Source organism: Pelobates fuscus, chromosome 10 (assembly GCF_036172605.1).
Source record: "Pelobates fuscus isolate aPelFus1 chromosome 10, aPelFus1.pri, whole genome shotgun sequence".
Classification (NCBI taxonomy): Eukaryota; Metazoa; Chordata; class Amphibia; order Anura; family Pelobatidae; genus Pelobates; species Pelobates fuscus.
In genome coordinates this window covers 115,780,859-115,800,450 of record NC_086326.1, presented here as the reverse complement: position 1 = coordinate 115,800,450, position 19,592 = coordinate 115,780,859, and the positions used below count along the sequence as shown (strand labels likewise).

Here is a 19,592-nt window from a genome sequence, read left to right as displayed (position 1 = left end):
ACGATCGAGCCCCCCTAGAGCTGCTCGCAGCCCGCGGAATAGATATTCCATTGGAGGCTATGTTTTGTTTAGATTCGTTGCTTGGCAACGACGCACACGCGTCATTACACGCAGTCACGTGGTGGCACTGAATCACTTCCGGGTTTCAGATTTTCGAGCGGGAGCTTTGGTCACACACACCGTTTAGGTAAGTGATTATTAGTAAATACCTATATATATGCATGGTTGTACACTGTAAGATTGATCTTGAAAAAGACCCTATAGGGGTCGAAACGTCGATTTGATATTTTCACATGGAATTCACGTTTTAAAAATAAAGTAAGTCTTTGAAAAAAGTCCTGTGAGTGCACCTTATTACATTGGAATATTTACACGGACGCTGAGGTCAGCACCCAGGCAAGAACATTGAGAAATATTTTGTTTAAAAAAGGGTGAGTGCCAAGTTTATCTCCATATACATATATATATATATATATATATATATATATATATATAAATTTATTTATTGTTATGCGGATGTCGGCTGGAAACTTTATTCATTCATCATATGCCATCATCTCAAACATATAATTAGGAAATAAATAAAAAACTATGTAAGCAGTTTGCCAGTTATACTCAACCAAGACAAAAACCAACAACCTGTGGTAAAGCAGAGGCCATGTAAAAGGAAGACTAATAAGAATACCAAGACAAATAATACGGGTAAACAGCAGATAATGGATTGCAAGAGAAAGGATTTTCAAACCCATCTCTGCTAACATTGCCATATTTACCCCCCCCCCCCCCCCTCCTCTTCCTTGACCACTTTGCTGTCTGGCTACCCTACTTTATTTCCTCTAATATTCCATCCCTAATTCTCGGGGACTTCAATATTCCCACTGACCTCAGCAGTTTCTAAACTACTTTCAATTACTTCCTCCCTTGGGCTATCGCAGTGGGTAGTTCTCCCACCCATGTAGCTGGCAATACCCTTGACCTCATTTTCTTTTATGCATGTACAGTGTCTAATATCTGCAACATTCAATTTCCTCTCTCTGATCATCACCTCTCATCATTTCCTCTCGAGTACCACCCCGCAAACTAACCTTACAGACGTAGCTTTGCATGCTACTTTACCAACAAGATTTAACAGCTATGGAAATAATTCTCCCCACCCTGCCTTTCTCTTTCTCAAACACACGTAGATCATGCCTTTCCTACCCTTCAGACTTTCTCCCTACAAGAGGTGGCTGCACTTCTCCTTTCTTCTCACACCACCACTTGCCTGCTTGATCCTGTCCCAGCTCACCTTATCAGATCTCTCTTGTCTTGTGCCTTCTTTTACACACATCTTCAACTGATCTCTCCCCTCTGGCACGGTCCCTCATGATATTAACCCCATAGTGACCGGATGTAAAGGGTATGTCAGACCAAAAAAAAAAAAGGTCCTCAACGATATAGGGTACGTCTGTGGCCAATATGAGCCCTGGAAGTGATCATGATCGCTTACAGCTGCTCTAAGGGTATTGCAGCGATGCCTCGATGTTGAGGCATCCTGCAATACACCACCTGACTGCCAGGCCCCGAGTGATTGCTCCCCCGGAGCGATCACTTCCGGGTTCCCCCACGTGGAGTCAAGCAGTGTAGCGCAGAGCATCGAAAGCCATCAGGCAGGCTTCTGATGCTCTGCCTGTATACTGAGTGCCTCAAGGGTTCGAGGCACTCCGTGAATAATAATAATAAAAAATAAAAAAAAAGTGAAACAAGTACTAACCCCCTCCCATTTCACTTAGCAAATCGCCGCATGAGTCTTCTCCGCCTGGGGGGGGGGGGGGGGGGGGGGATGTCTGATAGCCCATACAGTCTCCCCTCAGCAAATCAGGACCCCCAGGGGCCATGTGATCACTCTGAAAGAGCGGTCACATGGTCCAATAGGTGTCCACAGTGCTGTCATGAAGAATTGGCCCACCGACGTCCTGTTGGGAAATGACCTCGGCCTTTGCCCCGTGCAGAGGCCAACCTAGTGACTACTCGGTCTCAAGCCCAGATGAGCAACCCTGCTGCGCACTCGGAGACACCACCAGTAAGTCAGATTGTCCCTTTCCCGACAGTAGTTGACCCCTGCTAGCTTGGGATGGCCCAGAGGAGTTTGAGAGGTAGCAACTGACCCCACTCTAGACAGATACCGAGCCGTCACTGACCAAGTTGGACTGGGAGGGGAGCGTTTCATCTGGGAACAGGGACGTTTATAAATCGGCTTTTGGAGGTGAAGATAGGCTGGGTTGCCCCCATCCCTTAAGCGCCAGCTGGTAGTTCCTTGGAAGTACCGGCAGGAGCTTATGAGGATCGGGCATGATATTCCCTTGGCAGGACACCTTGGAATATGTAGGACGTTAAACCGGGTAACCAAGAGCTCCTTCTGGCACGGGGTCTCCCAGGACGTTCGACAGTATTGCCAGATGTGCAACCTGTGCCAACGAATAAGGAAAGGCAGGGATCACCCCCGGGCCAAGCTGCAGTCTATGCCCATAGTAGGAGAATCCATTTGTAGGGTAGCAGTGGACCTGGTAGCTAAGCATAGTTCATTTGGTAAGAGGTACATCCTTATCATTGTGGACTATGCTACCCATTATCCCGAGGCGTTGGCACTGCTGAATATCCATGCCGAGACGGTTGCCGATGCTCTTATCAGTCATCTCTAGAGTGGGGTTTCCCTGGGAGATAGTCTCGGACCAGGGCACACAATTTATGGCGGAGGTTACTCGCCAGCTGTGGAAACCGTGCGGTATAAATCTCATTCACAGTTCCCCCTATCATCCCCAGACAAACGGTCTCTGCGAACGGTTCAACAGTATGTTGAAACTAAAAGTTGTGCACGTTTGTTAACCGATTGCAGAGACTGGGAGAAGTTCCTGCCAAACCTGCTCTTTGCGTATCGAGAGGTGCCACAGGAATCAACGGGGTTCTCACCGTTTGAGCTCCTATATGGGAGGAGCCCTCTGCATCTAATTAAGGAACACTGGGAGGGAGAGACCGAGAGCAAAGGTACACCCATCATACCATATGTGCTACAGTTGTGGGAACGAATGGAACAGTTGACCCAGATGGTACGAGAAAACCTGCAGGTGGGTTAGCAAAAACAGCATGTATGGCATGATCGGGGCGCCCAAAATCGTGGCTTACATGTCGGACAGAAGGTAATGGTCCTGCTTCTGCAACCTGTGCGACATAAGCTAAAAGCTGCCTGGCAGGGGCCTTACCAAGTTGTGGAGCAGCTCAATGATACTACCTACGTAATGGTGTACCATGAGAGGGCAGAGGACATGGCAGCAGTTTGTGCTCCCGCCTCCAATGACCTAGATAACTTACCCCTACCTGATCTCTTGGGAGAGGTGAGACCTGAGGAGGACTTGGAGAAGGTACGGCTAGGGGAGTCAAGCTGTTGCTTCCCCATAAGAGAGAGACTTTCTCCCAGCGACCAGGGTATACTCCGCTAACTGTACATAAGGTTAACACCCTGGAACAAGCTCCCCTCAGACAACCCCCCTACCGCATTCGCGAGGCTGTCTGGGAGGGAATGCAAGAAGAGATTCATTTAAAAACTACATGTTATTGAACTTTCCGAGAATCCTTGGGCTTCTCCGGTAGTACTCGTACCGGAGCGGGATGGCATGACCCGCTTCTGTGTGGACTTCCTGTGCCTGAACGATAAGACCATCACTGACGCTTATCTGATGCCCCAGGTGGACGAACTACTAAACCGTATTGCCAGGGGACGATATCTGACCACTATTGACCTGTGCAAGGGATACTGGCAGATTCCCCTGGCTGAGGAGGCTATCCCCAAGTTGGCCTTCATCACCCCGTTCGGCCTATACCAATTCCAGGTTATGCCATTCGGGATGAAGAATGCACCGGCGACCTTTCAACGGTTCCCTTATTTACCCTTATAACATCTTAAAGCATAGAACTTAGCAGGGCTAACCACACAGATATCTTTAGCCATAATATTAGTAAACAAGAGATCCTCCATTTAAAATATATAAATAATTGAGAATACAATATAAAATAAGGATGGTCTTGGAAGCAATAAAGTTTTGTCTTTAGATATTTTATTATATAAAAATATAAATATAGACATATAAAATCCATTACAATAATTTATAGCAGAGTTTATAAGGATTAAACTATATGCTTGCAATATTTTAAACAGAATAACATAACCTCTTGAACATGTCAACATCTCTCAGTCATTATGATATGGAGCGACAGTGTCTCTGTATCCAAATCTCCCCTCTGTGTATTAACCCCTTAAGGACACATGACATGTCTGACATGTCATGATTCCCTTTTATTCCAGAAGTTTGGTCCTTAAGGGGTTAACATTTAAAAAAGGTACACAAATTTATACCTTCTGTGTTTTCATTTTAGGGTTACCATAGTTCATATATGAAAAAGTAACACTTCTTTTACTTTATTAATTTTAGGATCTCCCTTAACTTGGCAAAGATACAAGGCCATAACTAAAACCTAAGGGTGCACACGTCATGGGAAATTCCCTGACTTATGACAAGATGGCATCTTAAAGTCTGAACATCTTTATCTATTTAGGCTTACCGCAATATATTATGTACTGAAAGAGTTGTAGCATAGCCTTGAAGCTTGTTATTGTATTTTGTCTGGGACAAAATGGCGCAAACATATTATGCACTGAAAGTAGGTAAAAGGTTATTGCTTAACCTCTTAAGGCCTGGACTGTTTTTGCGATGTACATTTGCGACCAGGCCTCTTTTTACACTTTTGTGGTGTTTGTGTTTAGCTGTAATTTTCCGCTCTCTCATTTACTGTTCCTATACAATTTATATTTTTTTTTTCCAGGACAAAAAGGGCTTTACATATCATTATTTATATATACTCATGTAATTTAATTTTAAAAAAAATAAATATGAAAAATTGAAAAGAAAACATTTTTTGACTTTTACTTGAAAAATCTTTTACTCATCTACAAAAGAGAATAAAAAAAAACTAAATAGATTCAAAATTTTGTCCTGAGTTTAAAAATACCCAGTGTTTACATTCCTTTTTGCAAGTTAAAGGGCTATAAGTACAAGTAGGATATTGCGGTTTCAAAACATACATTTTTAAAATGTATCAATAGTGACATTGTAATACTATTAACTGCCATAAATCTCTGAATAACACCCCACATGTACATATTTTTTTTTAAAGTAGACAACCCAGGGTATTCAATATTCGCAAACACTGGCCAAAGTTAGCGTTCATATTTGTTTGTGTGTGAAAAAAGTAAAAAACTAAATTGAACGCTAACTTTGGCCAGTGTTTGTGACTAAGTGGCTACTAAAAAAGACTGGACATACCCCATTTGCAATACCTTTGGTTGTCTTCTTTTGTAAATGGTAGGGATCGACCGATTATCGGTTTTACCGATATTATCGGCCGATATTCGGTATTTTCAGCAATATCGGTATCGGCCAATATAGCTACCGATATTGCTGATAATACCTCCCCTAGGACCGCCAGGCTCATTACAAGCCCGGCAGTCCTGGGGGGCTGGCAGCAAGCGCTGTCTTACCCTCCCAGCAGCTCCATGTCTAAATCTCGCGAGACCCGCGGCTGCAGAGCGTTGCCACGGGTTACCATGGCAACGCTCCGCGCGGCACTAAGGGCCGCAAGATTTACACTGGGGAGCTGAAGGGAGGGTAAGGCCAGCGCTTGGTGCTGGGACCCCCACAGTACTTAACAAGCCACCGGACCACCAGGGAATACTATATCCCCCCTCCCTGGTAAGAAGCAGGGAGGGGGGACACTAAAAGAAACAAAAACAACACAATTTAAATATTAAAAAAATAATAATAATTAACATAAACCCCCCCCCTCCATTTTACACAAATTACATCACTACACAAACACAAAAACACACACACACACACACTACACAAACACAAAAACACACACACACACACACTACACAAACACAAAAACACACACACACACTACACAAACACACATACACTGCATTACATATATACACACTACACAAACACACATACACTGCATTACATATATACACACTACACAAACACTCTGCATTCACTATACACACACTACACAAACACACTCTGCATTCACTATACACACACACACTACACAAACACACACTCTGCATTCACTATACACACACACTACACACACACACACTGCATTCACTATACACACACACTACACACACACACTGCATTCACTATACACACACTACACAAACACACACACACTACACAAACACACACACACTACACAAACACACACACACTACACAAACACACACTCTGCATTCACTATATATATATATATATATATATATATATACACACACTGCATTCACTATACACTCTGCATACACTATATATACACACACTACATTCACTATACACACTACACAAATACACACTGCATCCACTACACACACAGCTCCCCTGTCTAAATACACTTCATCCACTACATGTGGCATGTATATTTTGTGCATTTACCGTTAGAGTTTATTTTTTCAAAATGGTAAATGTACAGAATATCGGCAAGTTATCGGCTATCGGCCTGAAAGTTCACAGCTTATCGGTATCGGCTCTAAAAAATCTATATCGGTCGATCCCTAGTAAATGGTATGCCATCATGGGGGTAATTCTCATTCCTGGGCTACCATACGCTCTCAAAGGCAGCTTAACCAACCTGGCCATTTTCAGTGTAAAAATATTTGACCCATATATTTGACCATATAACTTTCAAAAACGCTATAAAACCTGTACATGGGGGGTACTGTTATACTCGGGAGACTTTGCTGAACACAAATATTAGTGTTTCAAAACAATTATATCATCAGTAAAAGTGCTGTTTGTGTGTGAAAAATGCAAAAAAGTGTCACTTTCACTGACAATATCATCGCGGTTACTTACCTTCCCAGCAGCTCCCTGTGTAAATCTCGCGAGGGTCGCTGCTGGGGAGGTAAGTAACAGTTTGCTGCCGGCCCCTCCACTGCACAGCCAAAGCCCCCCTCCCTGGCCAGGTAACAAGCAGGAAGGGGAGAAAACCCCCCCCCACAGTTTTCGCGCAAGTGTGGAATATTTTTTAGAAAGGATTATATTAATGCATGTTTATAATGTTTTTAACTTTATAACGTTTAATGAGAAAACAATAAAGTAAATTGAAATGACCTTTACTAGTGACTAATGAGATCCTTGAGGTTGATGCTGCGAGACTAAATATTTGATATCTGGTTCGACTTTTGAAAGGAGCAAACAAAGGTCTCCTCTTTCGGTGATATTCAGACGACTTCTCTGTTTGTGCATAATATGATTTCTCATCTTTGCGTCAGCTCCCCTCCTCTCCCTCCTCAATTCCCCTCCCCACTTTTTTCTCCCTCTGCACACACACAAAATATTTTAGTCACCCTCCTGTTTCCTACCTTTTAAGTGCAGGAGGGTGACATTCCCTGGGGTCCAGTGATGGCTCAGGTGGATGGGAGTCAGAGTTCCCACTCTGACTCCCTCTGCTTCCTCCTGCGCAGTCTGTGTGTTAGCTGGGAGGAGTGACGTGCAGTCACTTCCTCCCAGCTTTGTGATGTAATCACAGGGGGCCCGGTCGCGCTGTTAAAGCGCCCAGCGCTGACCGGGCCCCGTTACAATCCACATCTATCGGATGGCCCTGACAGCATGGGCCACCCGATGGACCCCTTGGACGGCGGACCCAGCGGTTTGCCGCGCGGGCCGGGGCCACAAATGGTGATGGGGGTATCCGGTCGCAGGGGTACCCGCCCGCCCACCCAATCTCTCACAATGAGGAAATCCCTACCGCACACACCGGGTTGACGACCCATGCACTACATGTGGCACAGCTCCCCTGTCTAAACACACTGCATCCACTACATGTGGCATGTATATTTTGTGCATTTACCTTTCCAAATAGTTTATTTTTTCAAAATGGTAAACGTACAGAATATCGTCAAATTATTGGCTATCGGCCTGAAAGTATCGGCTCTAAAAAACGGTCGGGCCCTAATAAGAACCTTGCCTGAAAAGTCCAGTGGTCTCCCGAGTGCGAGGAGGCGTTTATGTCCGTCAAGCAGGCCCTCATTCACGCTCCCGTCTTGGCAGCCCAAGATCCTAACAAGCGTTTTCTTTGGGTGAAACCGCGGTTACCCTTTCGGCAATATCTATAATCATTCTGGAGCCATCACAACCAATAAGGGGCGACCACAAGGTACTAACCCATCTTCAGGAGCTAATACCGCCACAGCATGTAAATCTCCCATGTTACAATTAGTGTAGCACCCACCAATATTGGGGTACTGTGACATAGTGGTGGGCTTAACACAATATGGCCAAATGGTGAAAGTGAATCCCCATACTTGTTTGCTGAAATAGGTGATTTTAAATCGCCTTGTAAAATTTTATATATTTTTGGTTTTATATGTGCACTGTTCCTTTAACTGTGTTTTACAAAAGGTCACCATTAAACTGATTTTATTTCTTGTAGATCGGTACTGAATTATGGAAAAGTCTATTATGTATATTTTTGTAAATGGTCCTGCTCACATTGTGCAAATATGGTATGGGTTTGACAAATTATGGATACTGGAGCTGTGACAACATATATGCGTGCAGGCTAAGTATAATCACGACAACATTATGAAGCATTTCTCAGGAACACTGTCAGAACCTTGTGTCTGGCTGAGCATCTCATTTGCAGCAGGTCATAACACCAAAAGGGTGCTCTACTAAGTACTGATGATGCTTGCCATGAAGGGGTTCAATAATTTTGAGACTGGAGAAGTCATTATAAGTTGCATTTTCAGTTGAATTTGGGGAAACCACTTGAAGCATTAGTTGTGTAGAGCTATTTCAATTGCTTTTGTTTGAAATGTTCATTGCCAACAGCTGAAAGTACGTACATTTTGACAATAAACCTGATTTTCAATGTTGGTTGAATAATTTTGATTACATATACATAAATAAAAAATAAAATAAAATTTCCCCTTAAGAGGGACTACTTCAAACGTAACAACCTTTATATTGTCAAATATCAATGCCTCAATACATATGATTGTCTGTTAAGGATAGAGGCAATATAAGACAAAAGATAAACAGATCTAAAATTAAAACTTACCATTTATACCAAGCCTTGCAGACCCTCATACACACACAGAGTTCCTTGCGTGTTAGGTATTGGAAGACAGAGTGCCAGACATCCTTCTGCATGGACATGTGCTCCCTTCTTTGGCCTGACGTCAGCCCATTTTCTTCCTCATTCTCATCGTCGTCGTCATCCTCATAATCCTCCTCCTCCTCCTCCTCTTCATCTTCTTCATAATCAGGAGGCTGAGGAGGAGTTGGGCGAATTGGCTGTCGAGGATTTGGTGTGATGGCTTGTAACTTAGGTACGATTGAAGAGCAACTTAGTTCTTTGGGGGGTCTCTGGAGTGTGACTGTGAGGTAGGATCCCCGAAGTCGCATTCTATCTGCCTCAGACTGCTCCCGACCACTGGGGTGATTTTCTTTCTCACGGGTTAGCTGACGCCTCTTCGCTCGTTCTTCGCGGCTGGCAAGGATGATCTGAGGTGTCGCAGAAGGTGGAGAGGGAGGACCAGAAGGTGGTGATGGTGTAAGGAGGAGCAATGGTGGGGATGGAGGAGACTGTCCAAGTGGAGGCCGCAAAACTTTGGCAGGAAAGTGGGGATCACTCTCACAGGTGTCAACAGCCTTGCGTTTCTGTGAAGAAAGATGTTTACAGTGAAACAGAACATTAAATACAACGGCACATGATGTATACCACAAATATGTAAGAGATAAACCAAATATTAGAAGTCACACTGAGCAGGTAATGGCAAAGGAGTTATGAAAAATATAGGTCAATAGACATATAGCAGACAAGGAAGGAAGGGGGGGGCGGAGGGAGGGAGGGAGAAGGAGAGCACAAGCGAGAGGTAGAGCGCTTCTTTGTATGGATGTATCCACTGGTGCAACAAGCTATTGATTAATCTACTAAATTACTCAATTAAGTTCCCAATTAGGGTTAATTTCATGTAGGGTTAAAGGTACACTTCACTGCCCAAATAAAATAAGTTTAATTATGCTTTTTTTCCCTTTGAGGGTATATCTAAAAACAGCTTGCAAAACCTGCAGTTATCTTGTCTGCTACCTTTGCAAACACTTTGCATCTTTCCTATCCCAGACCTTCAGTGGCTGTCCAATCACAGACATTCCAATGCAGCTCAATGAGAATTTTTGCAAGGCAGGTGCTCTGGGCAATTGCTGCCTCTTGAGTTTAGCACCACTGAACAATCCAAACCATAAAGTAACAGGCCGATTGCATGGTTGGAATCCTGGGGGCTCTTACCAGGTTAATTTATACAAGTGTTGAAAGCTGCACTTTTTGCAAAATGAAAAAAATAAATACAAATTATGGTTAGCCAAGTTAACGTTTGCTATGGTTAAAAATAGAGTAAAGATGTGTTATATAATCATAGAGTATATGTCAGCTATATAAACATATATTATGTACTCCAATAATATGATCTAGGAACAACAGAGCACCATAGTGTCCTTGTCCATATTTAGATTCACCCCCCCATAAAAGCATGGGGAAAGAGATGAGCATAGTCGTACGCGTTCAATCATATGCCAAGCAGTCTGTGGTAGAGGATCTTCTACACGGTCTAACAGAAAGTGCTCACTGGGAGCGACTAATGGCTCCTGTAAGACTGGGTAGAGTACAGAAGATCCTCTACCATGGTCCACTCGGCCTTGCTACAAAATATAGGTAAGCAGACCACAGGGCAGGGAGGGGGAAGTAACAGACACACAAATCTTTAAAGATGTTTCAGAAGCTACTATGACATGCAGGTGATCATTATTACTACCCTCTAGGGATCGACTGATTATCGGTCTGGCTGATATTCTGCATTTTCAGCAATATCGTTATCGGCCAATAAAGATACCAATATTGCATAGCAGGGCCGTCATCAGGATCCTAGGGGGCCCAGCACACTCTTACTTACCTTCCCAGCAGCTCCCTTCAGCTCCCCCGTCTAACACAGGCCACAAGATTTAGAGAGGGGAGCTGAAGAGGGCTACTGGGAAGGTAAGTAAGAGCGTGTTTAGTTATCTCCAGTTCCTTATCCCTGTGCCATGCCCATTATATTGGCACTACACTTAACTCATATAAGGAAGGGCTCGGGGAGGGGAGAGATTATCCATTAAACATTTCAGTTAAAAGTGCTTGGCACTGAAATTGCTAAACTCTGCAATGTTCCTGCCAATTATTTTTTTCTTATGTCACTGTGTACAACCGCATCACTACTTTAGTTGTGAAGTGGTTACTTTTGCTGCTTTCCCCTCCTCCCCATTTTATTTTTTTATGCTCGACCCCTGAAAGTGCTCTTTAAATCCCGCCCCAGCAATCATTATCAAATACCTAATTTTAACTCTCCTGAAACTGTCAGTAGAGACATTCACTTTCCACCTTCTCTCTGGTGGTGGTGAAGGTAAAATTCATTTTAAGGATCATTTAAAAAAAAAAAAAAAAAAAAAAAAAAAATAGTATATGCATCTATATAGATCTGTTGATGCTATATAGATACATGAATATCCAACTATAAATAAAAAGAGATATAGATATAAATATATAAAATACCGGCACTCCTAGGCTTTCCAAGAAAATATTCTTTATTCCAGAGGGTAAAATCAACGTTTCAGCTCCATTGCGGAGTTTTCATCAGGACACTAACAACATTTAAAAAATTAAAGGCTTAAATAGGAAGCTTTAATATGATTATTGGCTCCAGTACACAGGAGATTAACCAATGAGGTAATGCACCCATGGTTACCCGGGAAACGTGGTGTGCCTGACCTATCGGAACGGTCTCTTTGCAGTAGCTGATCACATGTCCATACCCGGAAGTGAACACACATGCGACCTGAGCACACCGGGCGGAATCAGGGAATGAGCTCCAGCTGTAAATGTGAGTACTTACCCGAATTTAGCTTCCTATTTAAGCCTTTCATTTTTCTAAATGTTGTTCGTGTCCTAATGAAAGCTCCGCAGTGGAGCTGAAACGTTGATCATATCCTCTGGATAAATAATAATAATATTAAATACTTTCTTGGAAAGCCTAGGAGTGCCGGTATTTTTTTCTATCTATATTCTCGGGGGGGGGGGGGGGAAATGGGAAAATGAGCGACGCTGGAGGTCCTCACACAGCGTGAGGACGTCCACGACACTCTAGCACAGCTTTCCTGTGCTAGAAACCAGGAAGTGCCCTCTAGTGGCTGTCTAGAAGAATATTGTTACCCTCAAAGCAGTATCTATAGTTTATCGTCTATAGAGGATAGTTGATGCATCCTTTAGAATGTGGTACTATCACTAGGGAGTCTGGATAACTCAGATACCAGCCTGGTTAAATTCAAACTAAAGCAAGAATCTATAACAAAAAAAACAAAAAACAAACACACAAAACACCGGTTTCTGGAGGTAATTAATTTTATTTCATCTTCTAAAGATGACCCAGCAGAGGGATACGTAGGACACAATAGGCCAAAATGTATCTATCTTTTGTTAATAGGGCAGTCGACTGCAATCTCCTGTGTTTGTTTTTTTTTTTTGCGGCATGCTCTAATATTACTACTTCATAATTTGTGTGCCAGTGTTAGGAGATTCTAGGGAAGGAGAGAGCTGCATATCGCTCTCCTCCTGCAGGTAGCTGTGCACAGGCACTTGTGACATTTAACCCCTTAAGGACCAAACTTCTGGAATAAAAGGGAATCATGACATGTTATACATGTCATGTGTCCTTAAGGGGTTAAACATATTGGTACTTGGGGAGTTAATTCACAAACAGTGATATGGAGTGAATTACAAAACAAACTGGAAAATTAAGGCTAAAATAACCATTCTATAGTGAGTTAGAGAATTTTTCCAAATTAAATCACCACAATTCAATGTATAGGGAATAAAACATTCATAACAAGCAGATTACATTGTATTTATCACACTGACAGAGAAGTAAAGTTGAGGGACAATTACTATGCACTGTCCTGCTTTTCTTGTGATTAACGCTTTACTCATGCACTCACAAGGTTATTCACAAAAGTTATAATTGTAGGGAATTTAAAGTGAATACAAAGCAAATTTTAATTTAAAAGCCAAACTGGCTCTTTTGGTCTTACATTTAAAATTCACTAAGTGGTGGTGAGTAAATTTCCAGCTCCCCAATATCCCAATAGACTTCAGCAATCCCACAAAGGGACATTCAATGGTCCAAATACAAAAACAAAACAATCACACTGCATTGTAGATAACATGCATGCATTTAATCGTGCAATTTGGTGTATAAAAACAACTTGCAAAAGCTGCAAATCTTGTCTGCTGCCTTTTGCATTTTTCCTAGCCCAGTTTTAAATTACCAAGCACTGAGTTTTAAACATCAGTAGAGAAACAACATGATGGATTCCATGTAGCAACTACATAAGCACCACCATTCATCCAGCAACTGTTTTCATTACTCTGCTATAACCTATAATCTCATGATGTTCTTGTAGTGATGGCGATTAACCTTCTGTTGACAAGTGACAATGTCTGGAAATACAATCCCAGGCATGAAACATGAACCATGTGAATATTTAACACTCCAAGCTTTTTCTTCCACAGTTTTTTTCTTACCATATGTTTCTGTCCATCGTAACATTTGGGGCACTCCCAGTAGTTGGGGAGCTCGTCACTTAGTAGTCCTTCACCGTCCATCTACAGCAGAAAAGAGAAAAGTATCTTAGGGACGTTGCTGTACAAAGCTAGACTCAATTGCATCTTTCAATTTAAGGTATTATGTATCTTATAAACACACACCTCTAAGCAACCAGGGTGCACAATCTCATTGCACACTGAACACTCCATTAGTTTTCTCTCGAAATCTTGTGAGTCATTTGTCTGGTCTACTTCTCCACATAGGGCACAAGTCACAGAATGAGGTAGCCTGGGCTGAAAGAATGATATTACTACATCAGGGAAGGTAAGCAAAACAAAGGTAGAATATATGAGGTAATGCTGTATCCAGAATATTGCACTAGTAACAAATAGAAGAAACTTACTGCAAGGCACTGCCGTAACACACAGGACTGTTTCATTCGACCAGGGCCACCAAATTTCTTCATGTCTTTGCAGTAGTGGCATGTTCCGCACTCTCTCATAATGCATGCTTGACACTTCCGACATCTAACACGTCTTCGTCGAGCACCAGAGGAGGCAGAGGTTCCAGAAAAAGTGCTAGAAGGCCGAGGAGGTGCTGTGATGTGGCGGGAAGCTGGCCGCATCGTGTGAGGTTTGGTAAACTGAATTTTGGGCCGAAGGTAAACCTTGTACTGGCAAAAATAAATAAGTAAAACATAAAGCATATGCCAACTATTGCAATAATAGGCGCGGCAAAGAGTAAATTAGGTAAACAAAAACAGACTAAAAATAAGAAACAAGCAAACAAAACTGATCTCTTTTCCATGTAAGCAGCAGTAAATTAAGCTAATTAAATTCAATACTTCACATACATAACATAGTTGTGTAACCCTGAAGAAAACCAAAGTTAATCTCTACACCCCCTCCTCCCTGCAAATTTTACCCATGTTATTAATCAGGTTCCCCACTAGCAGTCCTATCACAATCAAAACAAAAACTAAAAATAAATACAATGTTTTGCTTACATTTTTGTGCAAAGAATATACCAAACATCTAAAATGATTATTTCACTTATCACACCTTAAGAGTACCAATTTATCAAGGCAACCAACTTTATATTTCAAAAGTACACTGCTTCAATCATTTTACAAAATGGTAAACTAAAAGCTCAACATAAGTTAAATAAATAAAGCTGGTCTGTAAAAGTAAAAAAAAAAAAAAAAAAAAAAAAAATAGATGGTATTTTGTAGGATCAAATTATATATTTTTGATCATACCTTAATCAAATATCACACTATAAGAGGTCTAATCAATATTTAGATTTCACCAATTTTAATAAATGCATGCATACCTGAAGTAGCCATTTTAATTAGAAGAATAGCATAAGCAGCTACATAAATGTTCCTATATTTAGAATTCATCAGTAACATGATAAACTAGATATTAAAATAAACAAGCATTTGAATGATTTCAAATACCCCAACAATCGAGTTTTTAAAGAAATCTCTTCAAATAACACAATAATTAAAGGGACACTATAGTATCCAGAACAACTACAGCTTAATTTAGTTGGTCTGGTGTGTACAGTCAGTCCCTGCAGGCCTTTTAATGTAAACACTGCCTTCTCGGTGAAAAGGGTAGTGTTTACATTGCTGCCTAGTAACACCTGTAGCGGCAGTCACTCAAAGCATCTCTATGCATGGGAAAGAACTTAATTGACGGAGATAGTCAATTCTAATGATTTCAGTCAGGGGGGGAACAAAAACATAGACAAGGGTTTTATTTTATGTTTTTTGTATCAGGGCAATGGCTGGTCACCTAAAATGTTTTTTAACACTATAGTGTCAGGAATGCACTTTTGTATTGCTGACACTAGTGTTCCTTTAATGTCACCTACAGACAGAAGATTGCATATACACAGTATCAAAGAAAAAAAAAGTGAAAATAAGAGAGATCGGAATGCGATGGCATAGCATTTTGGTGCAGGTTTCATCATCTCACCTGATGTCTTTTCGGCCAATGAACAATCGGCAATCCAGTCAGTGCAAGCTCAGGTGGATCTTGTGCATGCTCTTCTAAGAGATTCTGTTACCCTCCAGGAAAAGGCAAAACCAAACAAAATAACAAAAAAAGGAGGAAGAATAGGAGGGGACATCTGTTATAGCAATTGAAAATAAATTTGCTTTCTCTTTTCACTAACAGTCAAAATTAACCAGAGCTTGACATAAAAATGTATGGGAAAAACACAAACACATACATACATACGCACACACACAACGTTCAATACACAAACATGCCACTGCAGACTGCACTTAATAAATAAATATAAATATCAAAGCCCTTAATACAAGACTAACAGTACAAATTGGTAACAAAGTCAGTAATACTCTACAGTACTGATTCACTGAACTATGGCACACAGTACAAGGTGTCACAACACACAGATTTAACTCAAAGGCGGTGAGTGACAAAAGCCAAAAATGCCAACATTGAGGAATACATTTATAAAGCTGTATTATAATTATAGGCAATGACAAAAACATAAGACGTCTGAGTAAGCGGTAGATAAAATATGAAAAAGTAAAACAAGCTTAAAGGAAAGATGTCAACACGAAAAGGCCAGAAAAACTATAGTAAAACGAATAATGCGAGGATGGTGTGGGATGAGAGCACTGACAGGCTCCCCCTGACCCACACAGCTCTAGGACATTTCCTGCTTTCTCACGCTGGAGTGGGAGGGATTGTTTGAGTGTGGCAGCTCTGCAGTCATTATGCGCCTGTTCTGCACAGACTCCTGTGTCTCTGGGACTGGCTGCCACATTCCATGGAACTCGGCGTCTCTACTTCCGGGCTCTGTGCTGACACTGACTGCCACATGGAGAGCTCCCACTAGCCAGCATGTTATCTGAACACAGAGCACGCTGCGGCTCGCCTCGTGGAAAGGGGAATAAAAGCCAGCAGCTTACCCTGCTCTGCCTGTGACTCCCTCTCAGAGGTCTGTCTTGCTTACACACTCTTCCCAGCAGTGCTTTGCAGGAGGCGGGGACACCAGTCAGACACACAAAGAGCAGGGAGATGAGGAGGAGAGCCCGTGGAAGGAAGGAAGAGGGAAAGGCGGGGGTGGTCATACAGAAATCCTATTGGTTGAAGGAGGATTCTCCTCCCCTCTGCACAACTGGTTTCTTCCTGTGTGTCGGCGGAGGGGAGTCTCCCTGTGGGAGTCAATGCAGGCTCTGCCCACCGCAGGCTGGGAGAAGCTCTGCGCAAAACTATCTGACAGACAGTGACCGAGTGTCCGGCCAAGGGGGGCTGTGTACTAAACAGCAACACAGAAACACACACCTGAATGTATACATGACATATGAGATCCCGCCTGGATAACATCAGAACCTTGGCTAACATGCACGGCGTTTCCGGACCAGAGCAATTAGGACATTTTTATATATGTGAGTTAAGCCATATAAGCCTCATATTATATAGTATAAGGAATCCCACCTCCAGTCCCCCCCCAAAAAAACATTTTTCCTAGAATAAACTGTACAGAATTAGTGCAGCTAAAGAAAAAACAAACATTAACAAAAAAAAAACAAAAAAAAACATTTGCAGCTAAACCTTAAAGGGACACTCCAGGCACCAGACCACTTCGGCCCATTGGAGTGGTCTGGGTGCCAACTCCCACTACCCTTAGCCCTGAAACTGTAATTATTGCAGTTTTCATAAACTGCAATATTTACCTTGCAGGGTTAACTCCTCCTCTGGTGGCTGTCTACTAGACAGCCACTAGAGGTCACTTCCTTGTTTGTAGCAGATTTTCTGTGCTATAGCGTCACTGGATGTCCTCAAGCTGTGTGAGGACCTCCAGTGTCGCTGAAATCCCCATAGGAAAGCATTTCCAATGCTTTCCTATGGGGAGGTCTAATGCGCGTGCGCGGCGCGCATTAAAGGACCACTCTAGTGCCAGGAAAACACTCGTTTTCCTGGCACTAGAGTGCCCTGAGGGTGCCCCCACCCTCAGGGACCAACTCCCGCCCGGCTCTGGAAAGGGGAAAGTGTTTAAAACTTACCTTTTTCCAGCGGTGGGCGGAGAGCTCTCCTCCTCTGATCCTCCTCTTCTCCTCCCCGTCGGCTGAATGCGCACGTGCGGCACGAGCTGAGCGCGCATACAGCCGGTCACATAGGAAAGCATTCAAAATGCTTTCCTATGGACGCTTGCGTGCTCTCACTGTGATTTTCACAGTGAGAATCACGCAAGCGCCTCTAGCGGCTGTCAATGAGACAGCCACTAGAGGAAATAGGGGAAGGCTTAACCCATTCACAAACATAGCAGTTTCTCTGAAACTGCTATGTTTATGAAAAAATGGGTTAATCCTAGAAGGACCTGGCACCCAGACCACTTCATTAAGCTGAAGTGGTCTGGGTGCCTAGAGTGGTCCTTTAAGTCTCCCCGTCAGCGGCCGCTTGCGCAATAGGTCTCCCCTGCTGGATGGCGTCGGCGGGAGAGGAGTGTGGGCGGACCCGGAACCAGCGCCGAGGGACATCGGCGCTGGATGCAGGTAAGTCACTGAAGGGGTTTTAACCCCTTCAGCAACCTGGGATGGGGGGGTGAGAGGAAGAGGGGACCTGCAGTGCCAGGAAAATGGATTGTTTTCCTGGCACTGGAGAGTCCCTTTAATTGTAAACTATCCTTTCAACCAACTTTTCCCTTGCATTAAATATATCCTGCCCTTGTGTTTACCCCACTCCCTTTAGAATGTATAAATCATTTGAGCAGGGTCATTAACACCCTCTGTCCTGAATGTCCAACTTATCTTAGTGTAAATAAATGTCTGTTAGTCCACCCAATGTACAACGCTGCAGAATTTGTTAGCGCTTTAAAAGGGACACTCTAGTAACCAGAACCACTACAGCTTAATGTAGTTGTTCTGGTGTCTATAGCCTGTACCTGCAGGCTTTTTAATGTTATGTATTTACATTACTGCCTAGTAACACTTGCAGCACTGTCGTTTACCATCTCCATGCTCTACATGGAGGCACTGAACATTCTCCATGAAGATGCATTGATTCAGATGCTGATTAGTGCAGTTTTTTTGCTGCGCATACGCAATAGCCTCCCAATGCTTTCTTATGGAAAAGCATTGGATTGGCTGAGATCATCAAGTTTGATGATCTCAGCCACAGAGGAGGGGCCAGCAGGTGTGCACAGTGTTGGAAAAAAGGTAAAATCTAATTTTTACTGTGTCGAGATGGGGCCAGAAACTTAGTTATTTTACCACTTTAGTGCCAGGAATACATATTTATCTTACTGACATTATAGTGTTCCTTTAATTATAATAAAAAATAAATTTGCTCTGATTTGTAGAGTGCTTGATACAGCTAGGATATCAATCTAATTAGGTTAGTGCAATTTGCAGTCCAGGAAAAATAATGTAATATCACAATATGCCTAAGAGGCATTGTTACTTGTAGGTCTTTATTTTTTATAAATAAAAGCCTAGGGTGGTTTCTAATGGTGACTGTTGGGTATGGGGCACGGACAAACAGTTTTTATGGAAGATGTCACTAGGGACAAGCTATAGGTCTTGTTTATTGCAGGATGCAATGTGATAGGCAAGGAGCATGAATAAGTAAGATGGATGTTTCCATCATCAGCTGCTGCCAGCTACTGATAGGACATGGAAGTAGAAACTGCCCATTTTTTTTAAATGTTCAAAAATGTGGTCCTAAAATAGTCCTACCTTGAAATAACAATGCAATAACAAGCTATGCATGCAACATTCCAATGTATTCAATCTAAGCTTTATAGAAATCGCTAAAGGGGCACTCCAAATACTTATCACTATTTTATAGGTTAGGGTGCAAAGAGGTTCCCTGCGACATCTCCT

At 42.5% G+C, this 19,592-nt stretch overlaps 1 protein-coding gene across 4 annotated transcripts in view; it reads right to left on the bottom strand.

Annotated features, from left to right (window-relative positions):
• The window catches only part of KDM2A (lysine demethylase 2A), a 123,266-nt gene that overhangs the window by 11,518 nt on the left and 92,156 nt on the right, over positions 1-19,592 (bottom strand). For 2 of the 4 annotated variants that reach the window (XM_063434978.1, XM_063434977.1), the window contains exons 13-17: positions 15,712-15,795; positions 14,133-14,402; positions 13,891-14,022; positions 13,708-13,788; positions 9,157-9,758 (exon numbers count right to left, since the gene is read on the bottom strand). In XM_063434978.1, coding sequence (XP_063291048.1) covers positions 9,157-9,758; positions 13,708-13,788; positions 13,891-14,022; positions 14,133-14,402; positions 15,712-15,795 — 1,169 coding nt within the window. Of the gene's footprint in view, positions 1-9,156; positions 9,759-13,707; positions 13,789-13,890; positions 14,023-14,132; positions 14,403-15,711; positions 15,796-16,435; positions 16,647-16,676; positions 16,914-19,592 lie in introns of those variants that run through there. The other 2 variants (XM_063434979.1, XM_063434980.1) reach the window with 2 other exon arrangements.